We start from the raw sequence: 27,125 nt of genomic DNA on the forward strand, positions 1-27,125 counted from the left end.
TTCACAGACACAGTTACCCATGTGTGGATTATTGGATTCATTGAAGTGAATGTTTGTGTATGTTTTTAATATAAAATCACAGCCTGAGAAGAATCCTTCAAATTATAAAACACAATATTCAATATTTAAGTACTTCAATAATAAACGTGGAGTAAATTGTCGGATCTATTTTCCACTGCTGCTTAAAGCTGATTGATCTGCAATAAACTAAATATCAAATTCAAATGATTCATGGCCTCAAGAACAATTTTACTTTTTTTAATTACCTACTTTACTTTCTTTTTCACGCTGGTTGGCTTGAGGGCCCCCTGGTGGTTGCAGTCCTTGGTGAAGCCTCTCATATGCAACCTATACATTGTGTCTGTGCCTTGAGCCGCACCACGCTGAGTCTGAATATTAGTGAACGGGAGAAAGCACATTACATTAACTTCGATATGTTTATGACAAAAAACCCCCAAAGCCAATAGTTTGACCTACATTCATGAAGTCATCCATCACACCGACCACATAATAACACACTGTCAGTCACCACACGGCTTCACTTGCTCCTGAGCTGTGTGATGGGGGGGGGGGGGGGCTCGCCACAGACATGACGCAAGACAAAAAGTGGGCGAAAGACTTTAATGTGCAAAACAGCTCAAACAGTTAATTCAGCAAAATGAGGAAGAACAGCTCGGTTACAGATATTTATTTTCATTCACAGAAAACTGAAAAGCCTCAGATTATCTTCTCTCTCGTGACGTTCACAGACGGAGGAGGTTCAGACTGTTAGACCCAATGAGGACAATAAAGTTTGACTGATCACTGATGGTTTCTGCGATGTAGCTTTGACCCAGAGGGCGCTTGACACTTCTACATGAAACTTATTGAGTTGATTTAAATAGAATAGAGTGAGGCCTTTAACTTTGAAAGGCTTAAACCGGAAGTCAGGTTACAGCTCAAGGCATTAATCTAACAAAAAGCAAAAACTGCAATTGGCAGCAGTCAATTATAAGATAGTTTCAAAAAATATATATAAATTAATTTAATATAATAGTTAATCTACTTTAAATTGATATGTTTATTGGAATTAAAACAATCCTGTGGACAGACGTTATTCTCATAGAGCCGTTTAGAGCAAATGGGGGAATGATGGTTAACAAAGGGGCCCACTCACTCGCCTGTGCCCCAGGGCACAGCAGCAAGTTAATCCGGCCATGTTCACGGTAATATCCTGTTTGATTGAATGCTTGAAATTGTGCCAGTTGTAAATACTCGCTGCAGCTTTACTGTTTGTAGAAAGTCAGAAACACTTAAAGCTCCAGTGGGGGCGATTTCAGTGACAGGGATTTTTGGCAGAAATTGAATATGAAATAATCTTAGTGATGTTTTCACTCGTGTGTTTCATCTAAATTGTATGAATTGTTGCTTTCTTTATATCTAAAAACGTTATATTTACATGGGGGGGGAGTATTCAGCTGCAACATGACACTTCACCTCTAGATGTCACTAGATTCTACACACTGAACCTTTAAAAGAATGTGAGAGAGTAGAGGCGACGTTAGTTTTCCTCTAAATTCAGTCTGGTTTAAAGAGCATGAGCAACATTTAGGGCATTCCCTTTGTCCTATTATGAACTTTACACAGTACGTGCAATTCAAGATAGTTTACAGGTTTGAAGGTTTTCACTACATTTGTAAGGATAAATTGTGATATTAAAATTGTACTGTTGCTGAACTTTGAAATCAATTCAAGCTACATTATTTGAAATACACCATAAATACATTTTGTCTTATTTCATTTTAATACCTTGAGACTTGCTTGAATTATCTTTTAGCACAAATCTAATTATCACTTGTCAATTGATTCTTAATAACCACGAATAATTTGCTGTCTTTATACTTTTGTAAGTATATAAAAACTGCATTGTTATTATTATTATTATGAGTTATTGTGTTTGGTATCAGTAGGATCATGACAGCGGTCAAGAACATGTTTTATTCTGACGGTGCGGACAGGAAGTGTAACGTTGAACTGCTTCCCCCCCCGCTTGACGCTGCATGCGGGCGGATCGCATCACATTCCGACGGGAGCGATGTGAGCGCGGTGCGGATCGTCCGCCTCTGATCGTCCACAGCCGCAGTGCGAGGGGGAACATGTCCGGAGCGAGGGAGAGCAACTCTTGTCCGGACGGCTACAGAGCCCTGAGCCCCGCGGAGCTGCGGGAGCTGCTGCACAGCGACGACAAGATGGATCAGATCATCCGCCTGAATGAAACGGTGAGTCCCCCCCGAAGTGCTGGGAGCTGTGCGCGCCGCGTTCCCGGTGTGTTCCCGGTGTGTTCCCGGTGTGTTCCCGGTGTGTTCCCGGTGTGTTCCTCCCGCGTCCAACCGCGTTCTTGTCCCGGAAAATTCACGCGTGGGTGTTTTTGGTTCATTGCGTGAAATATGCGGTGTTTTGCGTGAATCCGCTTCTCCAGGCTCATCGATTGTCTGCGTGGCGAGTGTTCGGATTCGTGCAAATTACCCCCCCACCCCCTCTCTCTCTCTCGCTCCTGGGCACCTTTCACGTCCATTAGTTTTATAAACACAAACTCAGCGCAGACGGATTCACGCGTTGTCTCCGCGTGTGTTTGTTTTAATCCACAAGTGTCCACGAAGCTCCGCAGCCCGGCGTGAAGACCCCAGAACGCGCCGTTGTCTTGCGCCGAGCTCCGCTTAAAAATCTGGCAGTTTAGGGGTTTTCATCCGCCTGTGGACGCGCATTCTACCTGGAAAAGAATTTGACGTAACTATTAACCTTTCGTGACATAATATCAATTTCGGCTTTACTTATATACACACAGCAACAGCCTTTATTATAGAAATGCAACTTTTGCAACTAGTCCTCCAATGGCCCCTTCCCTCAGAGGATTTTCTGAGAGGCTCCAGTGAGCCTGTTTCATTTCAAGTAAAATTGCACTTTTCCTGCACTGAAATGTTTTCTGTTGCGCCAGATGAATGCCGAATTGAAAAGGTATGTCAGGGCTTTAGAAAACTTCCATACTCCGATCATTTCATGTGTGTAGTTTCACGTATGAGCGTAGAAATTCTTAAATCGCAAGGGCTTCAGAGGAGTTCCACGTGTATTATTCTGCACGTCTGTGATGCATGTCTGTGAGGGCTACATGATGACCTTCCTGGTTTCAAACAATACTCCTCGTTCTCTCTCTTTCTATCTATCTCCCTCTCTTACACATACACATTCTTGTACTTCTTTCTCAGGACACTCATTGGCAGCATAATGCATTTGTCCGCCTCTTCCCCTAACCTCAGCCATCACAGCTAAACGCCTAACCTAACCCTAATTCTAACCCTAGCCATGAAACCCTCAAACAAGCCTTTGTGAAACTGAAGACAGGCCCAAATGTCCTCTCTTTCCAAAAATGTCCGCGCTCCGTAAGGTCTGTGCCCCCCACAAATATATAAGTACAAGTACACACACATTTCCAAACTTTTTCACGGGTCCCATTTTCATTAGGTGTGCCTTGGGGGTGCTCAAACTGAATTGACTCACTCAATCAGGATTCAGCAGGCTATTGAATTTCATTGCTTTTTCATAGCTGTGGGTGGGGTGACAACAGTAGTGGGTGTAGTGAAATATAACCAGTGAGGGCTATTCGTCATCGTACATGTTCTTGCTGCTTTAACTTACAGATTAAACAAATTAAACTTCTTGAAATAGCTGCCACGCACTCTGAGGACAGCCAAACTGGTCCTTTGCGATAAAGTCTTCGACTGCACTCTTCGTCTTTGATTAATTAAGACAGCAAAACCCCACATGTCATTTGATTTTACTAAGAAACAAGAGAAAGCCATGACTTTTTTTTTTTGTTCTTTCACAAAGTATGTGACATTTGAAACCTGGCTCTGATAATGAATCGGGACGATGGAGCCAAAGTGGTTGAATCTGGCTGAGGGGGTCATACAACTCTCCCCTGGGAGTCGAGCTCAGTGACTCAGAGACTCGATCCAGCGAGCTTGCGGTTGTTATAGTGAGAATTCACCCAGCGTCTCATTTATCTGTCACTAAAGAATAATATAAAACTCTCATTAATGTGCTCTCCTGCAGATAAATCAAAATGCGAACCATATGTTGTCATGGCTGCACAAAATGATGATTTCACAACCCGTCTTTCTTCTCCGCATGAGCTCTGCGAGCAGGACGCTTCATTAATTTCATGTAAATGATGACTGTTATGTAAACTGCTGAGTTTAATCAATCATAATGATTCATGAACACTACAGCCGGCGCGGCAGTGTTCCTCTCTTTCTTTTCATCGACTGTTCAAACAAGAAGCGACACGTTGGGCTCGTTCAACAATCTGAAAAATCTGGTTTTTGTTGTCGGTGCCACCGGAGCTTCCTCCCAGAGTCACAGCTCTGTTGTGACCCTCCAACGCGGAGATTGGTGGATAAATATTATCATAAGTCCTCAAGAGCGGAGGCCGGTGTTCAGGTAGAAATGTTTGGTGAGAGAACAAAGACTCACTGTGACCTCACATGCTCTGTAGCTGCTTTGCTTTGTTGAGGTTTGCAGCGAGTGTCACAATCATAACAAATGAGATTGAATGAGGGCAGAACTTTAACCTGGACATGAAATACTTCCTCAGTATTGCTCAGTGTTGTTGCAGACCATTCAGGTGTGAGGTGGCGTCCTGGAGAAGCGTGCAGCAGGCAGGATGTGATGTTGTCTTACCGAGTTGATGTCTTCTACGTGTGTCCCTTTTTTTTTCATCCTGACGTTGTATTCTTCCAGTTTCACATCCATCGCAAACTTCAATCAACTCGCCCACTGGCGCTCAGTATTTGCTGTAACCAAGCAACCAACTGCAGAGTAGACAATCTGCTTCCTGTTTACACATTATTGGCCACGTGATGTGTTTTTAGGTGTGTGAATATGGACAGATAACCTCATTTTATTCCTGAAAAGGAAAGACGAAGGTCTCAACTCATCCCAAATGGTGTGAGGAGAGAGTTAAGTTAATTTTTCCATTCCACGTTTTGGAGAACATGCGTATCCCTTTATTACAGAGCAGGCCTGGTGTTACATGAAGGATTCTCTTTCATGGAAAAGACTTCGCACCCCATCAATTTCATCTGAGACTCTCGCCTTTGGTTTCCAAAAGTCTCATTAGGCCTGAGCCTCACACAAGATGAAAGAGAAGCACCTATTTACTGCATTTCATGTGGTCGGACACGTCGGACCGCAGAAAACAACAGCGCCGCTGCTCCTCGTCTTGTCCGGCAGAGAACCAGACTCTCCTAAGTGCTCCCCAAGTGTCATTTGTCAGGGATGAAGAAAACACTATCAGCTCTGTTCTACTGGCTTTGCATCACAATACAAAGCCCCCCCCCCCAAGACTGCAGCAGTGACTGTTTGATGAGCAGAAAAGTCGAAGCCGGAAATGGAAGCGTCCGTTTTGATTCCTGTTGAAGGAAGTGCGACGCATGTTTGAGCTTTAAGTCTGAAACAAGCTGTGCTATTTTTATTCTTTTTGAATGAACATCCCATCTGTAGTTTCTCACTTCATTCGACCACAGGCAACATTCTGCAAATTCCTCTGGACTCGTGACTCAAACGTCCTTTTTGACGACCCGTAAAATGCGAGACAGATGCACCAAACAACTCTGGACCCAGTGAAACGGCCTCCAGGCCCCAGAGCGACTCGCTGCTGAATGAAAGCAGTTGAGCAAGAAATGTATCCGGCTGGGCAGAGCGGCAGGAATGTTGAGACTGATGGAGTTTTCAAAGACGATTCAGGTTTTTTTGCAGCGTGTGGTTCACAAAGTGGCTTTTGTGTCAGTGTTTGAGTCTCTGAAGCGTCTCTTTACAGTACTGTGCCGTGACTGTACTGTTTGGCAACACTGAGTGAGTGGGAGTAGTTTTAATAATTTATAGCTTTCTTATGGTCTAGTGACAGTCCCCACCCTTCCCCCACATCACCAGCCTACATTTAACATATTGAGTCAGATTTCTTTTTACCTTTTATCATAAGCGGCTAATTTACAAGAACATTTTATTATTGAAAGTTAGAATCTGGAAGGTTTTTATTGTACTGAACCCATTTTTGATTATACTTATGGTCTGTATTTTTCTACTGAGGCCTTTCAATGTATTTCTATGCTGTAACACAATGATTCATAGATTAATTGGTCAGTAAAATGAAAATTGAGTGGAAACTTCTTTGCCAATCAATTTATAAGCAAAACTGTCAAACATTCAGTGGTTACAGCTTCTCAAAGGTTCAGATTTTCTGAGACTAAACTGAATATATTCATGAGTCATCTGAATAAATCAGCCAGTGCTTCGGGAAGTATAACAAGCATGTGTCTTTCTTTTTAATGGGAAAACAATTAATTAATTAAATTAATTAAATGAAATGCCAGTTTCATAGATGGTTTCTCCACTTGAAATATTTATTTCAAATTATCTGTGGCCCTGATGGAATCGGCCTTTCCCACTTTAAAAGAGTCATATTCTGCATAAAAGTCTCCTTTTAACTGCGACCGCTGCTCAAGGAAACGACACAGGAAATAATAACACTAACAGAGGAAGAAAACACAGGTGGCAGGACGTGGCCCCCGTTGACACGAACACTCCTGCAAATATTTAAAGTTCTTTTGTTGACTGTAGAAAGTTTCGGGCCGGCCACCGGGGGCTGGTTAACAAAAGCTCTACTGTGTTATCACGTTTGAATTAACTTCGGCCGTTCTTTCCGTTACTCGTGTCTGTGGCGTCGTGGCCTCAAGAGACTACACGGAGAATAGATGAGGTCGTATGCAGGTGCTCATCAGCAACAGACAATTAAGACCGTGGCTTCACAAAAGCACTCATAGCTCTGCTGTCATTCAGCCGTGACTCCATCTCAACTCTGGCTTGACACAGACTGTATGAACTCATGCATCTGCAGTGAGTGTAACTGTTGTGTTTAATAGGCCACAAAAACCACCGGGACTGTCTCTCAGCAATTTATTGTAAAGGCTCCATCACGACTTTCCTGCAGCTGAACGGAAACAAAGCGTTCAGAGGGTCTCTTTTGCATAACTGCTCTCTCTGCATTTTTAACACCACGAGCAGCTTCAGTGAAACGGCAAACATGGTGTCAACTGCACAACCTAGTGTTGCAGTATTTCTTAGAGTGGCTTGTCTGCAAAAGGGTTGCACACATGTTGACATGAGCGACTAATAATCACATTTGATAAATAGGAAATTGAGCATTTCTTCATTTAGAAGAAATGTACTGAAAAACATATTTACACCCATAAAATGTAAATTAGGTTAGCTAAACTGCAAACATTCATTTTCTTTATTGATCTATCCGCTGACTGTTTAATGAATCAGTCTGTTAGATTGTCTTTAAATTGGAAGAGAAATTCAGGTCAAATTAAAAATATTTAAGCTCCTTTAAGAAAAACATCAAATCCTCATATTTGAGATGATGAAACAGAAAATATTTGATATTTGTGTAATCGGGTTTAATTATTGCTGCTGTAGAGTATACGCTTTAAAATAAATCTGATTAATCCATGGATATATTTACAGGAATTTCCATTTTCCAGTTTAGCTTCATGTGACGCACTGACGCAGCTGTATCTCATGCATGCTAAATGTTTGAATCCACTAATGTTCATCATTTTAATCAGACTGTTTCTGCTCAGTTTCAGGAGCTTCAGGTGGACAGGGAGACGCTGCAGACCTCTAACCGGAGCTTGGCCGAGGAGAGCCTCGCCCGGCGACCCCGTCTTAATAACGGCAAACTCCAGCTGGCGGAGAAATACCGGGAACTGTCCAACCTGGCAACCACATGCTGGGAAAAACAGAGTCAGCTTGGTGAGTGCAACCGAAAGACGAAGAGGGGAAAGAGAGGGGCTGGTTCTGGTTTCACAAAGATAAGACGCCAGGGGATGATCTCTGTGGTACATGGAAAGAGGATCGTGGTGGTTATGACAAGCTCGCTGGTTCAAATTCCAGGAGTGGGTTGGTAAATATCTGAGGCAGGAGTTTTTTTAAGTTGTTCTGCCGACAGCTCTGCCATTTATCTGACCTTAAATTTACTTAACTCAGAGGACCACACAAGCTTTCACAAGCTTCGTCGTCCACTGCAATGAAAACAAACCAAAGGAAGAAATCACAGAAAGTGTGTCCGAACTACTTCGGGGTTGAAACAACTGCACGTGATGTCCCGTGGCTCCTCATTGTCTTCCCTTGTAATTGCAGTGAGACTTGCAGTCTTGTCTGCGGCATCGTTTGAGGCACAGAAAGCAGAAAAAAAAAACCTGAAATCACTGCAACGCTCCTGCTAGTTCACAGTTGAGGGAAGTTTCACATCAGAGTGCAGAGAAAGCTTCGGAGTGTCAGCGAGACGAGCCTTCAACTGCTCAGCGAAAGCCTCAGCATGACTGGAGTTTGGTCATGGGAACGAAATGGAGCATATCAAATGCCAGCAGGAAGCTTGCAGCAGTTGTCAAGGAATTTGCAGGGTGAAAGGGGCCTTGTCTTTGTTTAGGCAAGTCAAGCTTTTGACAGGGCAGCTCCAGGGCAGCGCTGGAGGATGTCTTCTAAGCCTCAGCCCCTAAATTTTTAAGCCTCATGGGCAAATTCCACACACTCTTTACAGTAGAGCCGAGCCAAGAGCAGGTGATAAAATAAATCTCTCTGCATTAATTTCCAGAGGTAATGTCAACTGCAGCTTATTCATAACTGCCAATGAAAGCTTTTAATGGAGCAGTGGCAGTGCCGCGTTTACCCTCGTGAAAAGCCATTGCCAGGTCTCTCTGCCTCAGCTGCCGGCCAGTGATGGAAGTCGGGAGGAATGTTAAACTTCCTGTCAATGTGCGCGCTTCACACAGAGGCTGTCCCACCTCCCCAGCGAAGCAGGATGGGTGGGGGTCCGCTCTTCCTCTGCAAAACATCTGATTCTCGTTTGGTGCGACGAAGAAGAGGGGGTGAGGGGGGGAAAAAGGGGGGAACGAGGAGGGTTTTTTTCTCGGGAGGTGTAATCTCAGCAGAGACAAACTGTGCAGTGTATCGAAGCCGACGGCTGAATTGTTTAATACATCCTGCTGTTTGCTGGACGGATCTGTGACCACGGAAAGCTGGAGGAGAGTGTTGTGGTTCCCAGGAGGAGTTGGAACTTTGAGTGGTTCTTAATGTCAACTCTGGACAGTTTCTCACAGCTTTTGTTGGCATCTGTTTCTCTCTGCTTCCTCCTGCTGCTTCACTATTTACTCTGACTTTTAAATTTAAAAGTTTTTAGCATAGTGATGCTCAAAACCAGTTTCCCCCTAAAATACAAACGCTGAAACTCAAATCTGGGATGTCAGCCGATAGAATGCACCGATCAGTGCTCTTTTATCCAAATTTAGAATCTGCAAACTAGAGCCTGACTGTTTGATATTTAGGTTGATTAAAGATTGGCCTTTTACCATCATATCATATGTAAAAATGTATTTTAATTAATTTCTATTCCTTTCATTCAACAAGTGAGCAACACTGATGTTAGGTTTCAACACATCTGTATTTTTAAGTTCTATTTGTGCAAAACAACTGAGCGAGAATGATAAAAAAACTCTTGCACCACCTACACAGGCAGCACCGTTATTGGGATTTTTAAAAATAAATGCTGCCTGTGCAGCTCGTTGCACGGATTGTCAGTAGTTGCACAGACTTCCACTTGAATGAGGACTATGAGCACAAAGAGAATAGACGGTGAAAGTCTGCTCACTAATTCATCTGCACTGTTTGTGTTGACAAGACATCGGGCTGATTTCTGCAGACAGCTGCGAGTGTTTGTTTCCCGGCAGAGACCGACAGAATTAAGCCGAATCCACTCACGGTTCAGTCGACTTCCACGTCTTCCCATCTCTCAGCCAGAGATAATATCTCCTCCGCTAACTCAAACGAGACTCAGATCCGTGTGTAGGGGCCTTTTTTTCCCGGTCCATCCGTCTCATAGATGTAACATCTGATTCATTAAGGAATAGCAGAGTCAGTTAATCATCCTGAGTGTCCACAGACACACAAACTGTGGCAGCTCCACATAGACTGTAATTACTCACGTCACAGTCTGCAGGACTGTTGTGTCTCAGGGTGGCTCATATATCTAGTCATCATCTACATAACATTTAACTTAAAATAACCTTCTTGTGTTTTATTGTAAGAACTTCCCAAAAACCTAGACATTTTACACATCATGCTGCCCAAACAGAATTATTTACAAGTAGCCGCTGCCTAGTATGTAGCACAGATGTGTGTGTTTCCTGAGAAACAGCCATAATGCATGTGGTGCTTTCACATCTTGTTTATTGTGGACCTCCGGACTTTTCAGTTTAGTGTGAACCAAAGTAAAAACATGGGGGGAAAGGAGCCTCAGTGCATGAGCCTGCCACGAGAGTCTGGATCAAACTGAACCGAGGGACGGTTTGTTTGCTGGGTGAAAATATTTTATGGGGGAGTTGGGACTTTGCTCGCAGGTTTACTTCAGGTCCTCACCTCTGATGATTTAGTGTTGGAATGACAAGGACGCTCATTTAGCCGGTAGTGATTTCATAATGATATTACAGTGGAGATTTTCATTCATTTTCTCCGTTCAAACTGAAAGACTAAGTTTAGCATTATATTTTAAAAAGTAAGTAAATACAATCGCTGAACTGACTTCACGCCAACGCCAGGCCCACCCACGTGTACTGACCAGTCGATGTCTCATCGGTAGACGCAGCCCACGTAGATGATGATGACAAGATGTACATGTTTCATACAAAATTCTTTAGTGACAACGTGAAACTAAAACTGGAACAAAGAAATGGAGTCTACTCAGCCCTGAGAAGGTTGGACTTTCATTCAGATTTAAAAGTATTAAAAATAGGACAAGACCTAATGTGGAACAGGAGACTTGCAGAGCTCGGGGGTAGCAACACAGAAAACTAGTCCAATTCATGCTTCTGCATCCAAGCCACGCTTTTTAATTGCATTTGTTGTATTTGTCTCATTTATATTATTAAGCTCAAAATATACAGACGTGTACAAATCATTCTTCTGATGATTTAACAGAACTCTGAGACTCTCAGACTGATTTAAAGAACGCAGGGTTTATTACTCTTTATTTAGCCTCGTGGCCTTCACACATATTTGTACTTTAATGGAGAATGGACTGTTGACATGTTGACAACAGCAGATCACTGAGATATTTCTGGCACAGCTGCTATTTAAAACATCAATACACAGCGTTTATCGGGTGTCAGGGACGAGGAATAAAAGAGCACGAGCCTCTGTAGATTTCACACTTCGCGTTTATGTGATTTGACATTAAAAATTACCAATATTCCGAGTGACGGCAGTCCCAGGAGCTGTGAGTAGTTGTGAGTTATGTGCACATTCAAATGTACGCATCGCTGTTCACATAATAAGTGGAGAGTTAACTGTATTTATATGCCCATGTGGCCGCTTTAGATTCCTCAGTGGGTGTTGAAACGCAGTCTGTTACTCTGTCGAAGTAGACGTAGGCGAGATGAGGCTGAAGTGCATCGACTGAACAGTTGACAGTTGTCCAATAACAGCTTAGCAGCAGTAACTACCCACAGTATACCTATTAAATTCAGGATGTAGAAGCATGAGGCGGCAGGAAGCGTTGGAAGATGGTCCGTTTATCAAGATTGATGATTCAATGCAGGGTTACTTCCAAGTCCAGCAGCATCTCATACTACATGTAACATATATCGGTAAAAACAAGTCGTGTTCGAAACTCACACGTCCACAGTTTAGTGTTTCCTGCCCTGGTTCTAGATGCTGATATATCAGAGTGTAGGTCGATGCCAGGTGACAGCTCAGCCTTGGACTTTTAGCATGATAGCATTGATGAAGTGCATTCATTAATTAGAGTTTGCATTAAGGTAAATATGTGCTGTGTAAGTATATAAATGAACACAATGCGTCCTGGGTCACGTGTGTCTGCAGCAAAGCCGTTCCCTGTTCCCAGTGAAGAACCTTGTTAAAGCTGCCGCTGTTTGAGTTCGGTGCCATTTGCAGTGTTGTACCTGCTAAAACATCATTAATCATGAAGCAGAGCTGCCTCTTGTTTGGCTCCTGGCATCGGCTCCGTTAAACCGCTGTAGCTCTGTTGTGCGTTGTTTGTTATTGAGCAACTGTTGTTTTCATCTGTCTGACTGCTGCCGTCTGCTCCCCACGACAACACCGCAGCTTTTGTCTGATACCGTTCCTCTTTAATCTCCAGTAATCCGCATGGTAATCCACGCTTCGTTTTAAAATGAGCATGAAAGAGCAGAAATTAGAAACGAAAAGATCAAGTCCAACCTCCACTTTCTGACCACGCAGTGAATGACTCATCACGCCCAAGAGTTCAGGGGAAACAGAGGTCAGCAGCTTCAGATCCTACCACAGGAAGTATTCGCTGTGTTTTAGTGTCGTGCTTTTATTTGTGATTTTGGGTGCGGTCATCAAACAGGGATTTTAGGGTTTGTTGGTCGTCGTCATGGAGACTAAAGGCTTTTATTTTCACTTCCTCTGGGATTGTTTCTGGCCATCACCTCTGTAGCCAGAGAACAAAGTGCTTACAGTTTTTTTTGGGGGACTTTCCATATTGAGGCTTGAGTAAACGGATCCCACCCTTTAACTCAGTGTCAACATGACACTTGTTGGTTCTCAGGGTGTGAAAAGCCCCGAATCCTCCGTCAAGTTTGAGTGTGTGCTACAAACTGTAGATTTAGACATTTATGAGGTGTTTTGCTGTCGGAGCAGATTCAAAAAGTGAGCTCAGTGTCTGATGCATATTTTAAGGATCCAGAGTGGAGATGCTGTGTGTGTTACTCACAGTTGGGTGAAGCTGTCAGACAAACCTCAGGGTTAGACGACGGGTACAGACACTTTTCTTCTTAGCTGTGCACAGGAGCGTGTGGGCCCTCAAGCAAAAGGGACCCTGGGGGGTGTTACACCGAATCAAGCAGATACCCCCTCACCTCTAGAATATGATGCCCGACCACATGATTCCAATCTTCACTTCATTCTTTTATTATTAAAATTATAGACAATCGCGCACTTTGCATACAAATAAATAAAAGTCATGATTAGATTTTAAGTGGGCTAATGTAATCAGCCATTCTCAGGGCCCGGGGCATCTGTCTGCTTAGCCCTCAGTGTTGCATCACCCGTGGTTGTTCATTATCTCAGTGAACAAAACTTAAAGTGCAACCTCACATTGATTTAACTTAGCTGCTGCTTGTGTCCAAAACACGCACAGTAAATATAATGAAACTCAAGAGGAACACGGGCTCAACTAAAATTAGAGGTGCGAGCTGCCCAAAATAAAAATTTAAAGTGTGTTCAAACAGCTGTCGAAGGCTTTTTTATAGCCGTGATGGCGTAACTATGGAAGGCAGTGTTCACAGGTTTGTTCCAGAATATCTCATAAAAATGTTTATTATGAGTCAAAAACTAAAGAGATTTATGTTTCATCTCGTAACATTATAGGTCCAGTGTCTAAACTGTCAAACTACCAACATCCCCGCAAGCTTCAGTTGTCTTTAGTGCTAATTAGCACATTTTCTTGCTTACACTCTAAACAAAAAGGGTGCACGGTGTACATTGCACGCTTCACATCAGTTTGTCAGCATTGTCATTGAAAGCACCATTGCTCTGCTTCACAGAGCTGCTAGCATGGCTAATGCTCTTAGTCACGTTTTTTTTAAAGAAACAAGATTGAATTAATTGCAAGCCTCGGGAGTGTGAAGCTGTTTTCTGAAAAGGTTTGTTTTCAGCCTGTGGAGAGAGTTGGAGTTTGGTCTAAAGCTGGATGGATAGAGATGCAGTGAATTTATTTATCCCACGGGGAAATTTCAAGTATCAATGACGGAGAAGAGAAAGGATGAGATCAGTTCACTGGATTCTGACTCTTCTGGTTCTCTGGTATTTGCTTTTTAGATGCAGTGACACTTTTGCTGTCCCTGTGCAGATTATAATACTGAACCCAGTGTGTCGTTGGAGACCAAACAAATGTGCTCGTTTTCTGAAATGTAAGTCCGACTGCTGGCACCCATCCCCAGGAAATTTCATTTAATGTGGCTCAGTCACGTCTGATGCCCCGGAACAGATTTCTGCATCCCTCGGTTCGTTTGCAGGCGAGAAGCTCTTGTATGTTTTGTCGCTACCCTGTTCATACTCCTTCTGGTTTGTACAAGCAGCTCCACTGCAGAGAATTATGGGATAGCGTGCCCTCCCCTGACCACCAATAGAGTTAGGGGAGACGTGGATTAAGGCACTTGGGGGACCGGCTCTTTCCAAATAGGAATGGAACGGGGGGGAAAAATCCTGAAAGTAGATGTATTAAACATCTTTCGGACGAGGTCTTCCACTTGTAGAAATATGCCAGCCTTAATCCCATGAGCAGCGTTGTCCATGACAGAACAAGCTGAGGAAAGATCATTAAGCCTTGAAACAGCAGGGAAGGCAAAGGAAAATAAGATGTCATGGATGCTGCTCATAGTGTTTGATCGGCAGGACTCACCACAGCTCTGCAGTGAGCGAATGGAAGGAACAGATGGTGGAAGAAACCGACGTAACAGCTTCTGTTGTCATCTTGATTTCAGTTGTATTTTTTTCCTCTCGGTACAGAGCGTGGCAGCGTGGCACCAAGTTAAAAACTGCCAAGTGCTACCCTCGGTTCGCGGCGCTTCAGGAGAAGCCTCGAAGCCGTTATCACACTTGAGTTGGACTCAGCAGAAAGGCTCTCAGGTTTCCGTGCTCTAGAATTGTGGCAGAGACGACAAACAAGAGGCGTGGGGGGGCGGGGGTGCTGCAGGGGTGCGTTTCGCTGCTGAGTCGCTGGCTAATTTTCAAGCCTCGGATACATCCATGCCCTGCAAGGCCCCATCTGTAATACCATGACCTATTTGTGTATAATCAGCAGCAGATTGCTTGCCCAGCATGTTAAAGTGCATTTATTCACTTGGTTTCTCACAACTATCCAGTGCAGCGGAGATGGCAGCTTTAAAACGCGGAAAAAATGTTTTTCATTATTATCGACTGATGGCAACTCCCTGTTTGTGTTTCCAGCTGGCGCTCAGTCAGTCAGGCTCATCGATTGCCAGCACCCGGTGATCTGGGACGATATCAGCCGCAGGTTAGCTCGTTGTTTGGCCGTGCAGACCATGTGCTGACGGTGTTACTTCAACGTTCTTTGTGTTGCAGGAAGCTGTTTACGTTGAGAAGGTTGGAAATAAAGATGGAGAACGTGTCTCACTTTTCAACATCCATTAGTTTGATAAGAAATTCCTAAAACACCTTTGAGAAGAAATTATTGGCCGTGTGCTTTCACTTTGTGGTTTAAACCGTGTACCATCTGCTAACATGGAAGAGGCAAGGTTTATGAAGTATACTGCAGCCAGCCACCAGGGAGCGATCAAGAAGATTTGGCTCAACTTTTTGGGAGCTGTCACGTCGTCCATCTTTTACAAACAAGTCTATAGTAAAGACACTCAGTGGACTACCTGCTCCTCTAACAGCTGGTGAATACAGCGGAGCCTTTAGCAGCAGAAGCAGATGTTTCCCTCAGGAGTTTGTCGAGACCAAAGACGGAAACTGTACCGGATTAAAGGATGATGATGTTTCCACGCAGGTTTGAATCTCTGTTTAAAACATGGACGAACAAGCCTGAGTTTGTGACAAACATCACAGCTGGTGTGGAGTCATACATGGTCACAGTGTGGTGCGGACACAAACTTAGGAAAAGGAACTTTTTATCCAGCGATTCAACTTTTTACATAAAATGTGTAGAGAACATGTAGATTTAATTTAAGGAATATATACAAACAGTATGTAGCTGAGCTTTGGTGAGCAAGACGAGTTACAATATGAATATCACTTGAGTTGTGAGTAAGGAACTAGATTAGTTATTTTCATATTGTACATGACCTTTTGATATTGCTGTAAAGACGACGTCTTGTGTCATGTGATGTTAGTATTTATTTGTGTAAAAGCTGCTTTTTCTGCTTAAAATGAACCTTTTCATCGTCTCTACCTGAATTTGAGAATTAGTTCCCTGTGACCATGCACTCTGCAGAGTACCGTTCTCTTTCTGAATTGATTTATTGACTTTGTGATGTTACATGTGAAATGCGACAGAATGACGATGCCTTCAGGGGGAAACATTAAAACTCTGCCCACCTGCTCGGTCACTATATAAAGTGAATGACTGTTTGTCTCTTCTGTAAAATAACAGTAATTTGATTTCTCATATTTTGAATCCTGCCACGACCTGAAACTGACCCCTGCTTTCTGCTGTTTAGCTGCTGCAGCATTAGCATTGCATGCGGCGCAACGCTGCATTACGGGACCAGATTACAGCAACAGCTCACATTCCAGCTTCTTCTTCGTGTCGGCCTGCGGTCTGAAAGCAAACTCCTCCTGTTTTGTATCTCGGAGTTTACTGGAGGACTCCTGCAGCCTTGGCCGGGTCCATTAACATGTCGACATCAGCTGTTTGCTGCGAGGTTGGTGCTCACCCCACCGTGCGTTCACAGCAACTGTCACATCGATCAGTGTTTCCCACAGCGCGATGTCCTCCAAGACGATGTAGGCTTTGACTTCACATTGTCTCAGGTCACAGTAGAGGGACTAACTCTGACTCTAAACCTGACCGGACTGGACACCTTGACAGTCGGGGGGGCAACCGGGGCATCAGTCCCCCTCGAGGTGGATCTGATCATTCTGTTGTGGGGACAGTGTCTCTGAATTCAGCTTTTGAGTGACTACAGACCCGTCGTAGTTTTACTCGGTGATGGTGATTGAAGAAATGTCGAACCCCATCTCGTTCACGCTGATGAAGTCCCAGATCCAGAATTTTATGCTGATTTAAAACATAGTCCCTGAATATGTTTCTGTTCCCATCAAGATCTTTAAATTATTCTCTGACGAATCTGTGACAATGTCAAATAAAAACCACTTTTGCAATGTTAAAGAAAGAGATTTTTTAAAAATTCCCCTACGTCCAGAGCTGCACCGAAATGTGCTGGGTTCTCTCTTGGCCCGTGTCCCATCCATCAAGTTCTGTGGTTTTCCGTTCGGTTGTTTTTGAATCTTGCTTTCTTGCAAACCAACCAACCAACCAACAAACCGAGATGAAAACACAACCTCCTTGTTCCAAGTGAATGTTTGGACTGAAACTCATTATTTTCATTTGTTCATCAATATGTAGAAAAGCTGGAAAGACCGTGAGCCAACTAATCGTCCAGTCGGTTTATATTAAGTAACTGTAGAAATATCGTTAATGCATTCATGTAAACTTCCCAGCATGCACAAGGTTAAACCTCTCCAGAAAAACTCTGCGGAGGCTATGATGTGTCTTTTTATAGGTGTGTCGAGGTCTCAGGCGATCTCAGATCAACGTTTTTAAAAAAAAATGTGAACCTGACTGTGACAAATGCATGAGGGAGAGAACTCTCGACACAAAGAGGCGGTGGCGGTGCGATTGCCTCGACTCCTCATCGTCTCATATCCGCTCCCAGACAAAATGTGTTACTCCATCAGCGGCACCATCCAGTCGTTAGTGCACCGCCGCGCAGCGCTGCCCTCCAGGTCCTCTGCCCCCACGTCACTCTCCACCTCCTCAAATGTAGGGCACATACAGCTTCTCCGTGCTTGTTTGTTTGCCTGGCTGTCACCTCACATTACACCCCCATCTCCCAGCAGCTGCAGTGCGGGGTCATGAAAAAGGCCACTCCTTAATGCATGCTTTCTTTTTACTACAGCAGAGTCCGTGTTCACACAACGATGGTCAGAACACGAGGGTAATGGATTATTAATGTTAAGCTTCAAGGAATAGCGTCGTCGCAGCCGTGATGTTTCCAGCTCAGGAACCTCGTTTTATTTTTTCTATCTCCTCCAAAGATCTGGGTGAATTATTTCATCACCAAACTGCATCTTCTCACTTCGCTGAAAAGCAGGGAACGTTTAAAGTGAACATCTTGACGAGAACTGCAGCAGCCTGCGCGCTTTGTCCCGCTCTCTCTCTGTGGACGTGCGGGGGGGATTTCCCCCGAGGCCTGAGCGTTATTAGAGTCATTGCTGTGACCTTTATCTGCCCCTCGGTTTCCACTGAACCCAGTCTGACTTGTGTGGGGGGGGGGGGGGGGGGGTAGCGTGGCTGTCACAGCGTCTCTTGCAGGGACAAGACACACTTCCCAGTCAGCTGGGTCAAGCCTGTTCACAATGACGGCCGACCGCCGTCCCTGGGAGGTGAACACATGCTGCGTATGAGCTCCATAAATATTCATCAGGCACGATGTGGCCCTTTCTGCATGTGTGTTGGCAGTTGGTCACACGTGGCATGAGTGTTACTTCCTGTATTTAAACACGTTAAGTTTATTTCTCTTGAGGTTGAAACTACTGTAAGTCTTAAAGGATCATTTCATTTTATTACAGCGTGGGTCTAATTTTCATAGTTTCCCCCGTCATTAATTATTGAATGAAGCTAATTCAGGACATTGTACTTGCAAGAATACATTTTCTAGAATATATATTTTTTTTAAATATATTTCTATATTTAATAATGACGTTCCTGTTTTTTTTTTTACACGTTCAAACACAGACGTTTGCAGTGTTGAACTCTGAGAGGCAGCTGTGGGCTTTTATCTCTATTAAGCCTTTATTTATAAATAACTAAAAGTTAAAAAGCTATTAGCGGCTCCTGGTCGATACGCACCAACGTATCTACAGTCAGTTATCTCCTCGGGGACAGAAATGTGGGCGGAAACTACAAACATAAAACACAATATGGGGAAAAATAAAAACGGGAGCGCTCAGTTCTCCTCAGCGTCTCCGCTCAGTTTCCTGACCTCACGTGTCACGATGACAAAATCATTTCTCTTCAGTCAAATGTCGCTGCTCCATCGTTCCCGGTGTAACATTGATATGAGCTGGTTTCTACGTCGTGTTGCACATTTTATTGGTTCAGTTTGTTCTTTGTTCTGTGAGCTGCTGCTTTCATCTTTTTCTTGTATTGACACGGTCATAAATAATTCAGATTCAGCGTGTGTGCGTGAACAGTAACCTCCTGGGTGCTTCTGGCAAAGCACAAGGCCAAAGAAAGCACTAATGTGCTTAATTAAAAGATTTATCCTTAATTAATTGTTAGTTTAAGCTCTGTAGTTTATTTGGGTGCATGCTGGAGAAAGTAACATGAGGAGATACAGTCAGGCTCTGATATGGAAATCAGCTTCGTGGTCACCAAAACTAAGACCAGCTCCCCAAAATAGCTCAAAGTCAAATATTTAAAGTCCCTGTTTCCCCCTTTTTCTCGCCAGAAACTGTCCACCACCATCTCCTCGTCAGCACATACTCTGAAAGGCTCTTTGTGATTTGGAAAATAATTTTCTCTGCTGCGGTTTCTTGGTTACTGGATTTTTTTTTTTTTTTTCTTCTTCAGCTCCAGTGAAGTCATACCTCATCTTCCACCCCTCCGCATGCACCACTGATGTTTCTTTTGTCGTTGCAGAAGCTCGCGTCCAGAAGCAGAGCCTGCAGACGGTGCAGAACCTCCTGCAGGAGGAGGTGGCACGTGCAGAGGAGCATTCAGAGGTAAAACCACCAAACACAACCCGCTCGTTTCTTTGGTTCTTGCCGAGCAGAAACAAGTCTTCCGTCACTTTGGCGGCACTGATGAGCCCGGAGTCTCGCTGGCAGCCCACCCACTTCTGTGCAATCTGATCCCTGAAGACATGAGGGATATACATACACTGAGCTGCCGACCAACATCTCAGAGAAATATCCATCGCAGCAGCCGCTACAGAGGCCGTTATATATGTGCTGTGTTCATTCTGCCCTCTGATGTTACAGCTTTAAGGATTTTAGAACAAAAAAACGAACATATTTTCTCTGTGAAAACATTCTCCAGAGTAAATTTAGATTCTTCTTGGGGATGAAGCAGCTTTAGATCAGTTAGCGTCACTGATGGGAAAACTCAGAAGAGCTGTAGCAACAAAAGCTTCCATGTTTTAAATGCAAATGAACACTGACTTCAGATCAGTGGCTCCCAACGTAGAGATAAGTGACCCCGAAGATAAATCCAAGGGGCCGTGATGAGAAATGAAGTTATTAAATATCCGACACAGTGGGGGAAGGAAATATATCTCTGTGTTTGAATCAGTGATGAGCTGCAGAAACTGATCCAGACGTTAACGTCACCGATGATCTGATTCAATATGTTGCAGGTTTAATTTAAAGTAGAAAAATGCAGCATGAAGAAAAACGTCACTCACGGGCAAAAATATTCCACAACGATAATCACCAACAATAATCACCAGGCCCGAACACATCATGTTCTCACGTGAGCAGCTTATCTTAGATATTCATAAACATCGGAGCCAAATCACAACTAAACCTCAGAACCATCCGCCCGTGACGAGACTGAAGCTCTGCTTTCATTCGAGAGATTTGTGACGTCTGCCTCAACAAGAAAAAAAAAAAACCTCTGTCTCTCACTGTTTTAAGAGTTTTATCTTCTCTATTTTAAACTTTTTCTCTCCGACACACGTGTACTGACATGATGAGTGTTTGCACACACACAGAGTGGAGAGGAATCTACCGCTTCTCTTACATTTCTGTCTCATTGGACCTCGTTCTGTGAGCGCTGCAGACACGTGTCAAAAATAACACAGCGATCTTTATTGACATTGATCATTTTGGACGTCAGATGGATTATAGATGTTGTGCACGTGATCAAAATCAGAACCTAAAACAGGAGAAATCTTTATTTTATATATTTTTTTTCTTCCCTGTGCTCGTACAGAACATTTTATAACAAACTCTGAGTCACTGACGAAGCGAACTACTGTGCAGAGAGTTAACTAATCAGTGTTTGAACGAATGTCAAACCAACTCTGTTTGACATTTTAAACATCTAAAGGATTAGAACTTTAAACGGCTTAAAAAAAAAACGAGCCTTCAGGTGCAGCAGGTGTGTTGACACGGTGTCAAGGCTCAGCCGTCAGACGTCCAAATATGTTTTTGTTCTTTTAAACTCTTTTAAACTTTTAAACAATTCAATTAATTTAAAGATCAAACATCAGCTTTTTTCATCTCATGTGATATGATCAGTGTTTTCCACAGATGTGATTTAGTCTCTGGCACAGAGCTGCAGCTGAAACCGAGTGTCGGCGTAGACGGTGAAAACTTTATGGAAGATAGAGGGAACGAGAGGGAGACGTCTCTCATGTTATCCTGAGAAGAAGTGTTTGGTGCATTATGGGACAGATTGAATGTCCACAGGTCACGGGTGGTCAACAGTGGAATATGTTAGCTTGTGTATGTACTGTAAGTGTTTGAAGTAAAGCTAACGATCATGTTGGAGTTAAACGGAGTTTCTGTCTGAGCAGCTCCATCGTGTGTTTCTCTGCACGTTAAGCTTCGGTCTTAAAATAACGTTCACGTCTGTGAACGCGATGATGCACGGATCCGGTGTAAATCCTCCATCTTCCTTCGGCTTTGATCAGGGCGGCGTGCGAGTCTTGTTCACAGATGGAATCCACTCCGGCGCCGGAGTTGCTGCTCCAGACTGGGATTGATCTGCTCTCTCACACCCCTCCCCCACATCTCGTGCCTCCGATCAATACCGCCTTCCTCCCTCGTTAGCAGCTGTGCGCTGATTGATTAAGGAACGCCCACAACAGGCCTGAAGAAACCACCTCAACACACATCAGTGAATATTTGATAGAGGCCTGGTATTTTATTCCTGAATCTGTGGGTTGAATAAACTCTTGAAGAAGATGGACGTGTCTGTCTATTTTGGATTTCACGACAGGACGATGTAGGTGTACGCTGAACACAAAGACGTCTTTCTTCAGCCTCCGTGTTCCGGGACTTTCTCCTCTGATCTCACGTTAAACCCTCGGAGGGTTTTTATTGGTTCAGTGGGAAACCGTCCTGATTCTAACGTCTAGCTCTTCATCAGCACTGACATCAAATACTGAAGTTTCCAAAACACCTTCTCTCTGGGTTTCGGATGAAGCCGCTGAAGTGGTGACGTGACTGAGGACAAAAGACTTTGAGCCTTTCAAGACTTAGGTCAACATCATCTTCTTCTGTTGCCTTAAGTCAAACAAGCTTCCTCGTCAGGTACCAACTTGAACAGAGATATCTGATGAAGGAAACAAGACTTGAACTTGTTGTCGTCGTCCTCAGCGCTTCATGTAAATCCCTTACACCCCCCCCGCAGCCTTATAGCAGAGCTTTACTCTGTGTATCCGGATATGAGCTTTTAGGTTTTAACTGTAGTTCACAGCCTTGTTTTCTGAAGGTTCTGCAGATTTAGCGTTACAGCTGCGGAGGAGACTGATGTCCGTCCGTTGTTGTCTTTGTCTGTCTCACACTCAACGGCTTTAAGGCTGGTAAATAAGAAACCCTGCCGCAGCACTGGATTCCTCTTAGTTCAAGGAAAACATTGTTTAAATGATGCGTCACTGATGAAAGATTTTAATAATACATTTTGTTGACATAAACTATTGAAGACTCTCTGCACTAATCTACATAAATTCTGCCTCAGGGCGAAGTTTGAAAGTAATTTAATCTACGAATCAAAACAAATATCAGAAACAGATGCTGCACCCTGTCTGTTTTTATAGATGGAGAAATTCATTGTACTTTATTTTTATAATCGTATTTGCTCAGCGCAGTAACCATCCCTGACTCTCATAGTTAATGGTTTCATTTGTGCTTGTGTCTATTTATCTTCCTCCACTGAAGCCAATAATCAAAGTTAAATACTTGTTCCTCCACATACTTTAATCTTTTATCTGACGGCACGAGACGTCTCCGGACGCATCAGACTTGAAAGTCTTGAGGTAAAAAATCCAGATGTGGTCCGTTGTCAAACCACATGACGAAAAGAGGAGCAGGAGGTTGAATGTGGAGCTGCAGCTCTGTGCTTTGTTTCTATTGGATTTCCTTCACTTGTACAAAGTCAGAACATGACACTGCAGAAAACAGTTTGTTTACCACACGTGAAGACGAACACGCTTTGCCTGTAACAGCTGTTGTGAGGTCGGTGGATTCACTGCAACCTGAGGTCAGTGAATGGCGTCCTCGCCAGATGGAGAAGCTCTTAGTCACAGTGGTCGAAGACGCAGTGGGAGGCGAGGCAATAAACCAGAAACTCCACCAATCACATGCTACGGTTGACCGGGGGGGGAGTGACAATGAATGGAAGGACGGTGAGCGAGGCTGTGAGAGTTTTAACATTAACGTCTCCGATTCAAGCTTTAACATCTTGTGTTGATCTAACTGTCAACGAATATCGTGAATAAAACCAGAGCAACGTTTGAATTGATCCAACGAACACGTTTCTCTGCATCTAAATCCTCATGTATGTTATTCCTCAGGGCGTCGGAGCTCGTTTTTGATAGAAACTTTTAAAAACAGCCTCTCGGTGACATTACGTGTAGTTTATTTTGAGTAAACCTTCGAGTAACCAGAGCGAAGAATGTGTTTTAATCAACTGCTGCAAAAATCCCCCAACAGCAGCACTTTGAGTGAAGTGTGCTAAAACTACAGCTGTGTACTCTTTCTAAAAGTCTACGTTTGTGAGGTGTTTATAAAGATTTATACGTTTAATTAGAATGAATGTGCTGGAGGCTGAGAGCCACAGACGGAGGAAGTATTTAGAGGCAGACCAACACATTCGGTGTTTTCCCGACGGGCTGAGAAACAGAGAGCGACACCAGCCTGCTTCTGTAAACCGAGGAAAGGTCGACGGTAACTTCTTGTTGTTTCCAGGTCACGTGACGATAGCTCTGAGTAGATCATCAAATATCAACTGTCAAAACAATCCGATGTCACGTTTTTAAAAATCAATCCGGTTCAACAAACGATCAATACAACAAGTGAGCGTAGTTAATCCACAGGTCAGCACACAGTCAGGTCCCAGGCAAAACACAATAAGAGCTGAAGAAATCAATGAGGCGAATCTGACGACATCACTTACAGGAAATTGTGATTTAATTGATCAATGGCCAAACACTTAATTGATTTATGAGATTAATTGATTTGATGGAATATCTTTATTATCGCTGACGGGCAGTTTGACTCTCAGTGGGAGACAAAGCACATTTTACAGAGAATGAACAAAACAGAATGATAAACACAAGACGCACAGAGGGAGTCTTCACTTTGAAATTACACTAAAAGACTATTTGTCCAAAGCAAAAGCTAAAACTGACTCAATCTAATAACGTGATAATAGATAAGTGACTCGTTTTTAATCTGAACCTGAAAGAAACTTTTAGGTTTGAACAACGTGGGGACCGAAGTTCAGTTTGAAAAATGTGCAGTAAAGGTTTACTACTAACGCTTAGTGTTAATATCACAGAGCAAGAGTGTGAAACGTTAAGTACGAAGATAATTTCCGTTCTATTTTTAATCAAATCAACTTATCTTCTTCCGTGAGCAGATTTTTTTTTACACGTAACTGCAGTTTGAGTTCCTGTGCACCGTGCTGCACGTTCACTCAGTGGAGATGCACAGAGGAAACTAGGTCAGGGGGTGAAATCAGGTTACTTACATACAGAAACGCATTCAGAGCTGAAACAATCGATCAGTCTCTGGACCGAAATATCTGTGGCGGCCGTTACAGCCACCGACGAATCCTTAAAGACAGAATGTGATAAAAATAAATATCTGCCTTCAGTCCCGGTTCCCTCGTGTTAAACTGAATCACATTGGACTTAAAAACAATAACTGTGGTTTATGCAGCGATTCACTCCACAAATAAAACTTCTGCTCTCAATGTTCCGCTCGACCAGCTGAGGCTCCGACTCCTCACGTCCTGGGAACGCACACAGAGAACGATCTCACCACTTTCAAGCTTTGCCAAATGTAACAGTTGCTGCTCACGGACCATTGTTGAACGTGTAACGTGTTCCTCCAGTGAAATATTGTAGCTGGCAAACTTTGCCAAAGTTCACGGGTAAACATCCCCGAGCTGATTAAATCCTCTTTATACTTGGAGGAGTTTGTTTGAGCGTCTCCCCCGCGGTCTGACCTCCCTTTGTGTGTTGTCCTTCTCTGCTGCCGCCGGTTTATTTTGTCTGTGCTGCTTCACAGGAGCTGCTGGAGAAGTTCATGGAGGGGAACGTAAGCCTGGATGACTTCCTGGACTCCTTCCAGTGCTCCAGGAAGACGTATCACATCCGCCGGGCGCAAGCGGAGAAGATGCAGGAGATCGCTCAAGCCAAACGGCAGCCGGCGAAAACCAAGACGGCGGAAGAGAGTAAAGTCCCAGAGGTGAAGAAGGACTCGGAGCAGCCTCAGCGGCCCAATGGCTTTGTAGCGCAAGGACCTTTAAGAGTGTTCCAAGTACGCTACGGCCTCACGCCGGCCATCCTCCTCCCTCACTACCCCGTTTCTCCTCCTGCCTCGGCCCCGACCTATCAGAATAGTATCCCGCTGCCTGAACCCCAGCTGGGACAGACCCACATCCTCAGCCCCAGCACGCCGCTCCAAGGGCACGGCCAGCCGGTCGGCCTCAGGGTCATCGGACAGCTATCAGGGGGCTGGCCGGCGAACGGGCGGCCGGTAAGAGTGCAGCAGCTTTACAGGCCGAACCCTCAACAGCCCGAGCCGCCGTTCCGGTAAGCTGGAGCAGGGCGGGGGGGGGGCAGGAGGAGGAAGAGGAGGAGGAAAAGAGCCGGTTTGAAAGGTCTTCAAAGACAAGGAACCAAACAGTGGCTGTCACGATCAACAAGCAAAGACTGATGCGGAGGCCGGCAGCCATGCCGACGTCCGTCTCTGTTCTCCATCCATGACACGCAAACGTAACCATCAGAGGAACCCGAGCAGACGCAGGGAGGACTCGGTTTCATAGCTGCTTCCATTTTGGATCCGGTGAAACGCCAACAAATCTCACATCAAACCTTAAATCTCACATTGTTCTTTTCCATTAGTGAAGAGCAGCAGAACACGTTCAGTGACAGTGACGCTGCGAGGCCATGAACCGGTTTGTCATTTATCAAACACCATCGTTTCCTGTGATGGTGCAAACTAGTATTTTTTATAGCGTTACGTGACAAAAAGCCGCAATGACTGAGTTGATGAACATCATGAAGCCGATGACACATAATCTGCAACAGAATCAGAATTTAACAAATAAAATGTTAAAATCACATTTCAAATACAAACGTGAGCTGATGAAGTCCGTTAATTAAGTGTCTGACACATTTCAGAGAATAAGCTGCTACAAAAACTGTAGTTTCTGGATCCTCCGTCAACAGAAACATCTTAAATTCAAACCGGACTGTGGATTTGAATCAAACAAAAAGTTTATCGAGCCCCAACCCTGGTGTTATTTTTAATTGTATCATATTTTTACACTGATGTGAAGCACATGGTTGTGAAGCACATCTACAAAACAACATCGAACTCTCATTGTTGGATGCGATGCAGCTGAGGAAACCTGCAGACGTGGATCCTGAGGTGAAGAACAGTGGTTTTACATCGGCGTTGAAACGAAGACGTTCTGCGGAGCGGCGCGGGGCGTATTTATTAATGAGTCCCAGACTTTATAACCTGTCAGTAGTATTTCCTGTGTCATGTGTGTGTCGCCGTCGCAGGAGATTACCCAAAGCCCTCTGCCTTCTTTCAGCGAACAGTGATGCCGCTCACACATCAGTGAGTTTTATTTATTCATGTAAATCCTATTTTAAATGGCTGACTTCAAAGATCCTTGTTTACCGTGCTGAAGGAAGAGCTGCGTCTCCTTCACAAAGCAGACGGTGTTTGTGGTTCCGTTTATTTTATTTTTTTATTTCTGGCCCCAAACTGAGATGAGGTGGAATTTAATCTCTATGAGAAAACCCCACGGTGGAACATCTCGCCTTCCTCTCTCTCTCTCTCTCTCTCTCGTCATCCATCCTGCAGCGTTTAAAGGGAAAAGCTTTGGATTGTAGTTGTAATGGGTCTGCTCTCAAACACACATTTAGCTCATTAATAACTCAGATAAGTGCATGCTTACTACGTCTCGACAAAGTACATGAAAATGCCTTTTTACAGGCCAGTGCCCAGTTACATCAATAAAAAAAATACTTTCTTATTTCTACTGTAAAGAAAAA

The 27,125-nt window shown here is 43.9% G+C and overlaps 1 protein-coding gene across 2 annotated transcripts; it reads left to right on the top strand.

Moving 5' to 3' along the window:
- Positions 1–1,999: 1,999 nt before the first annotated feature.
- vps37d (VPS37D subunit of ESCRT-I) lies at positions 2,000–27,125 on the top strand. 2 transcript variants are annotated; one of them, XM_069539937.1, is made up of 4 exons: positions 2,000–2,258; positions 7,680–7,851; positions 19,454–19,605; positions 25,123–27,125. In XM_069539937.1, exons 1-4 carry the CDS (start codon positions 2,040–2,042, stop codon positions 25,651–25,653), a joined length of 1,074 nt encoding a protein of 357 aa, XP_069396038.1. In that variant the 5' UTR covers positions 2,000–2,039; the 3' UTR covers positions 25,654–27,125. The 2 variants fall into 2 exon arrangements, with proteins under 2 accessions (XP_069396038.1, XP_019960678.2); XM_020105119.2 differs by having other exon boundaries at positions 2,004–2,258; positions 19,523–19,605.

The sequence above is a fragment of the Paralichthys olivaceus genome, chromosome 15, assembly GCF_024713975.1.
Source record: "Paralichthys olivaceus isolate ysfri-2021 chromosome 15, ASM2471397v2, whole genome shotgun sequence".
Taxonomy (NCBI): Eukaryota; Metazoa; Chordata; class Actinopteri; order Pleuronectiformes; family Paralichthyidae; genus Paralichthys; species Paralichthys olivaceus.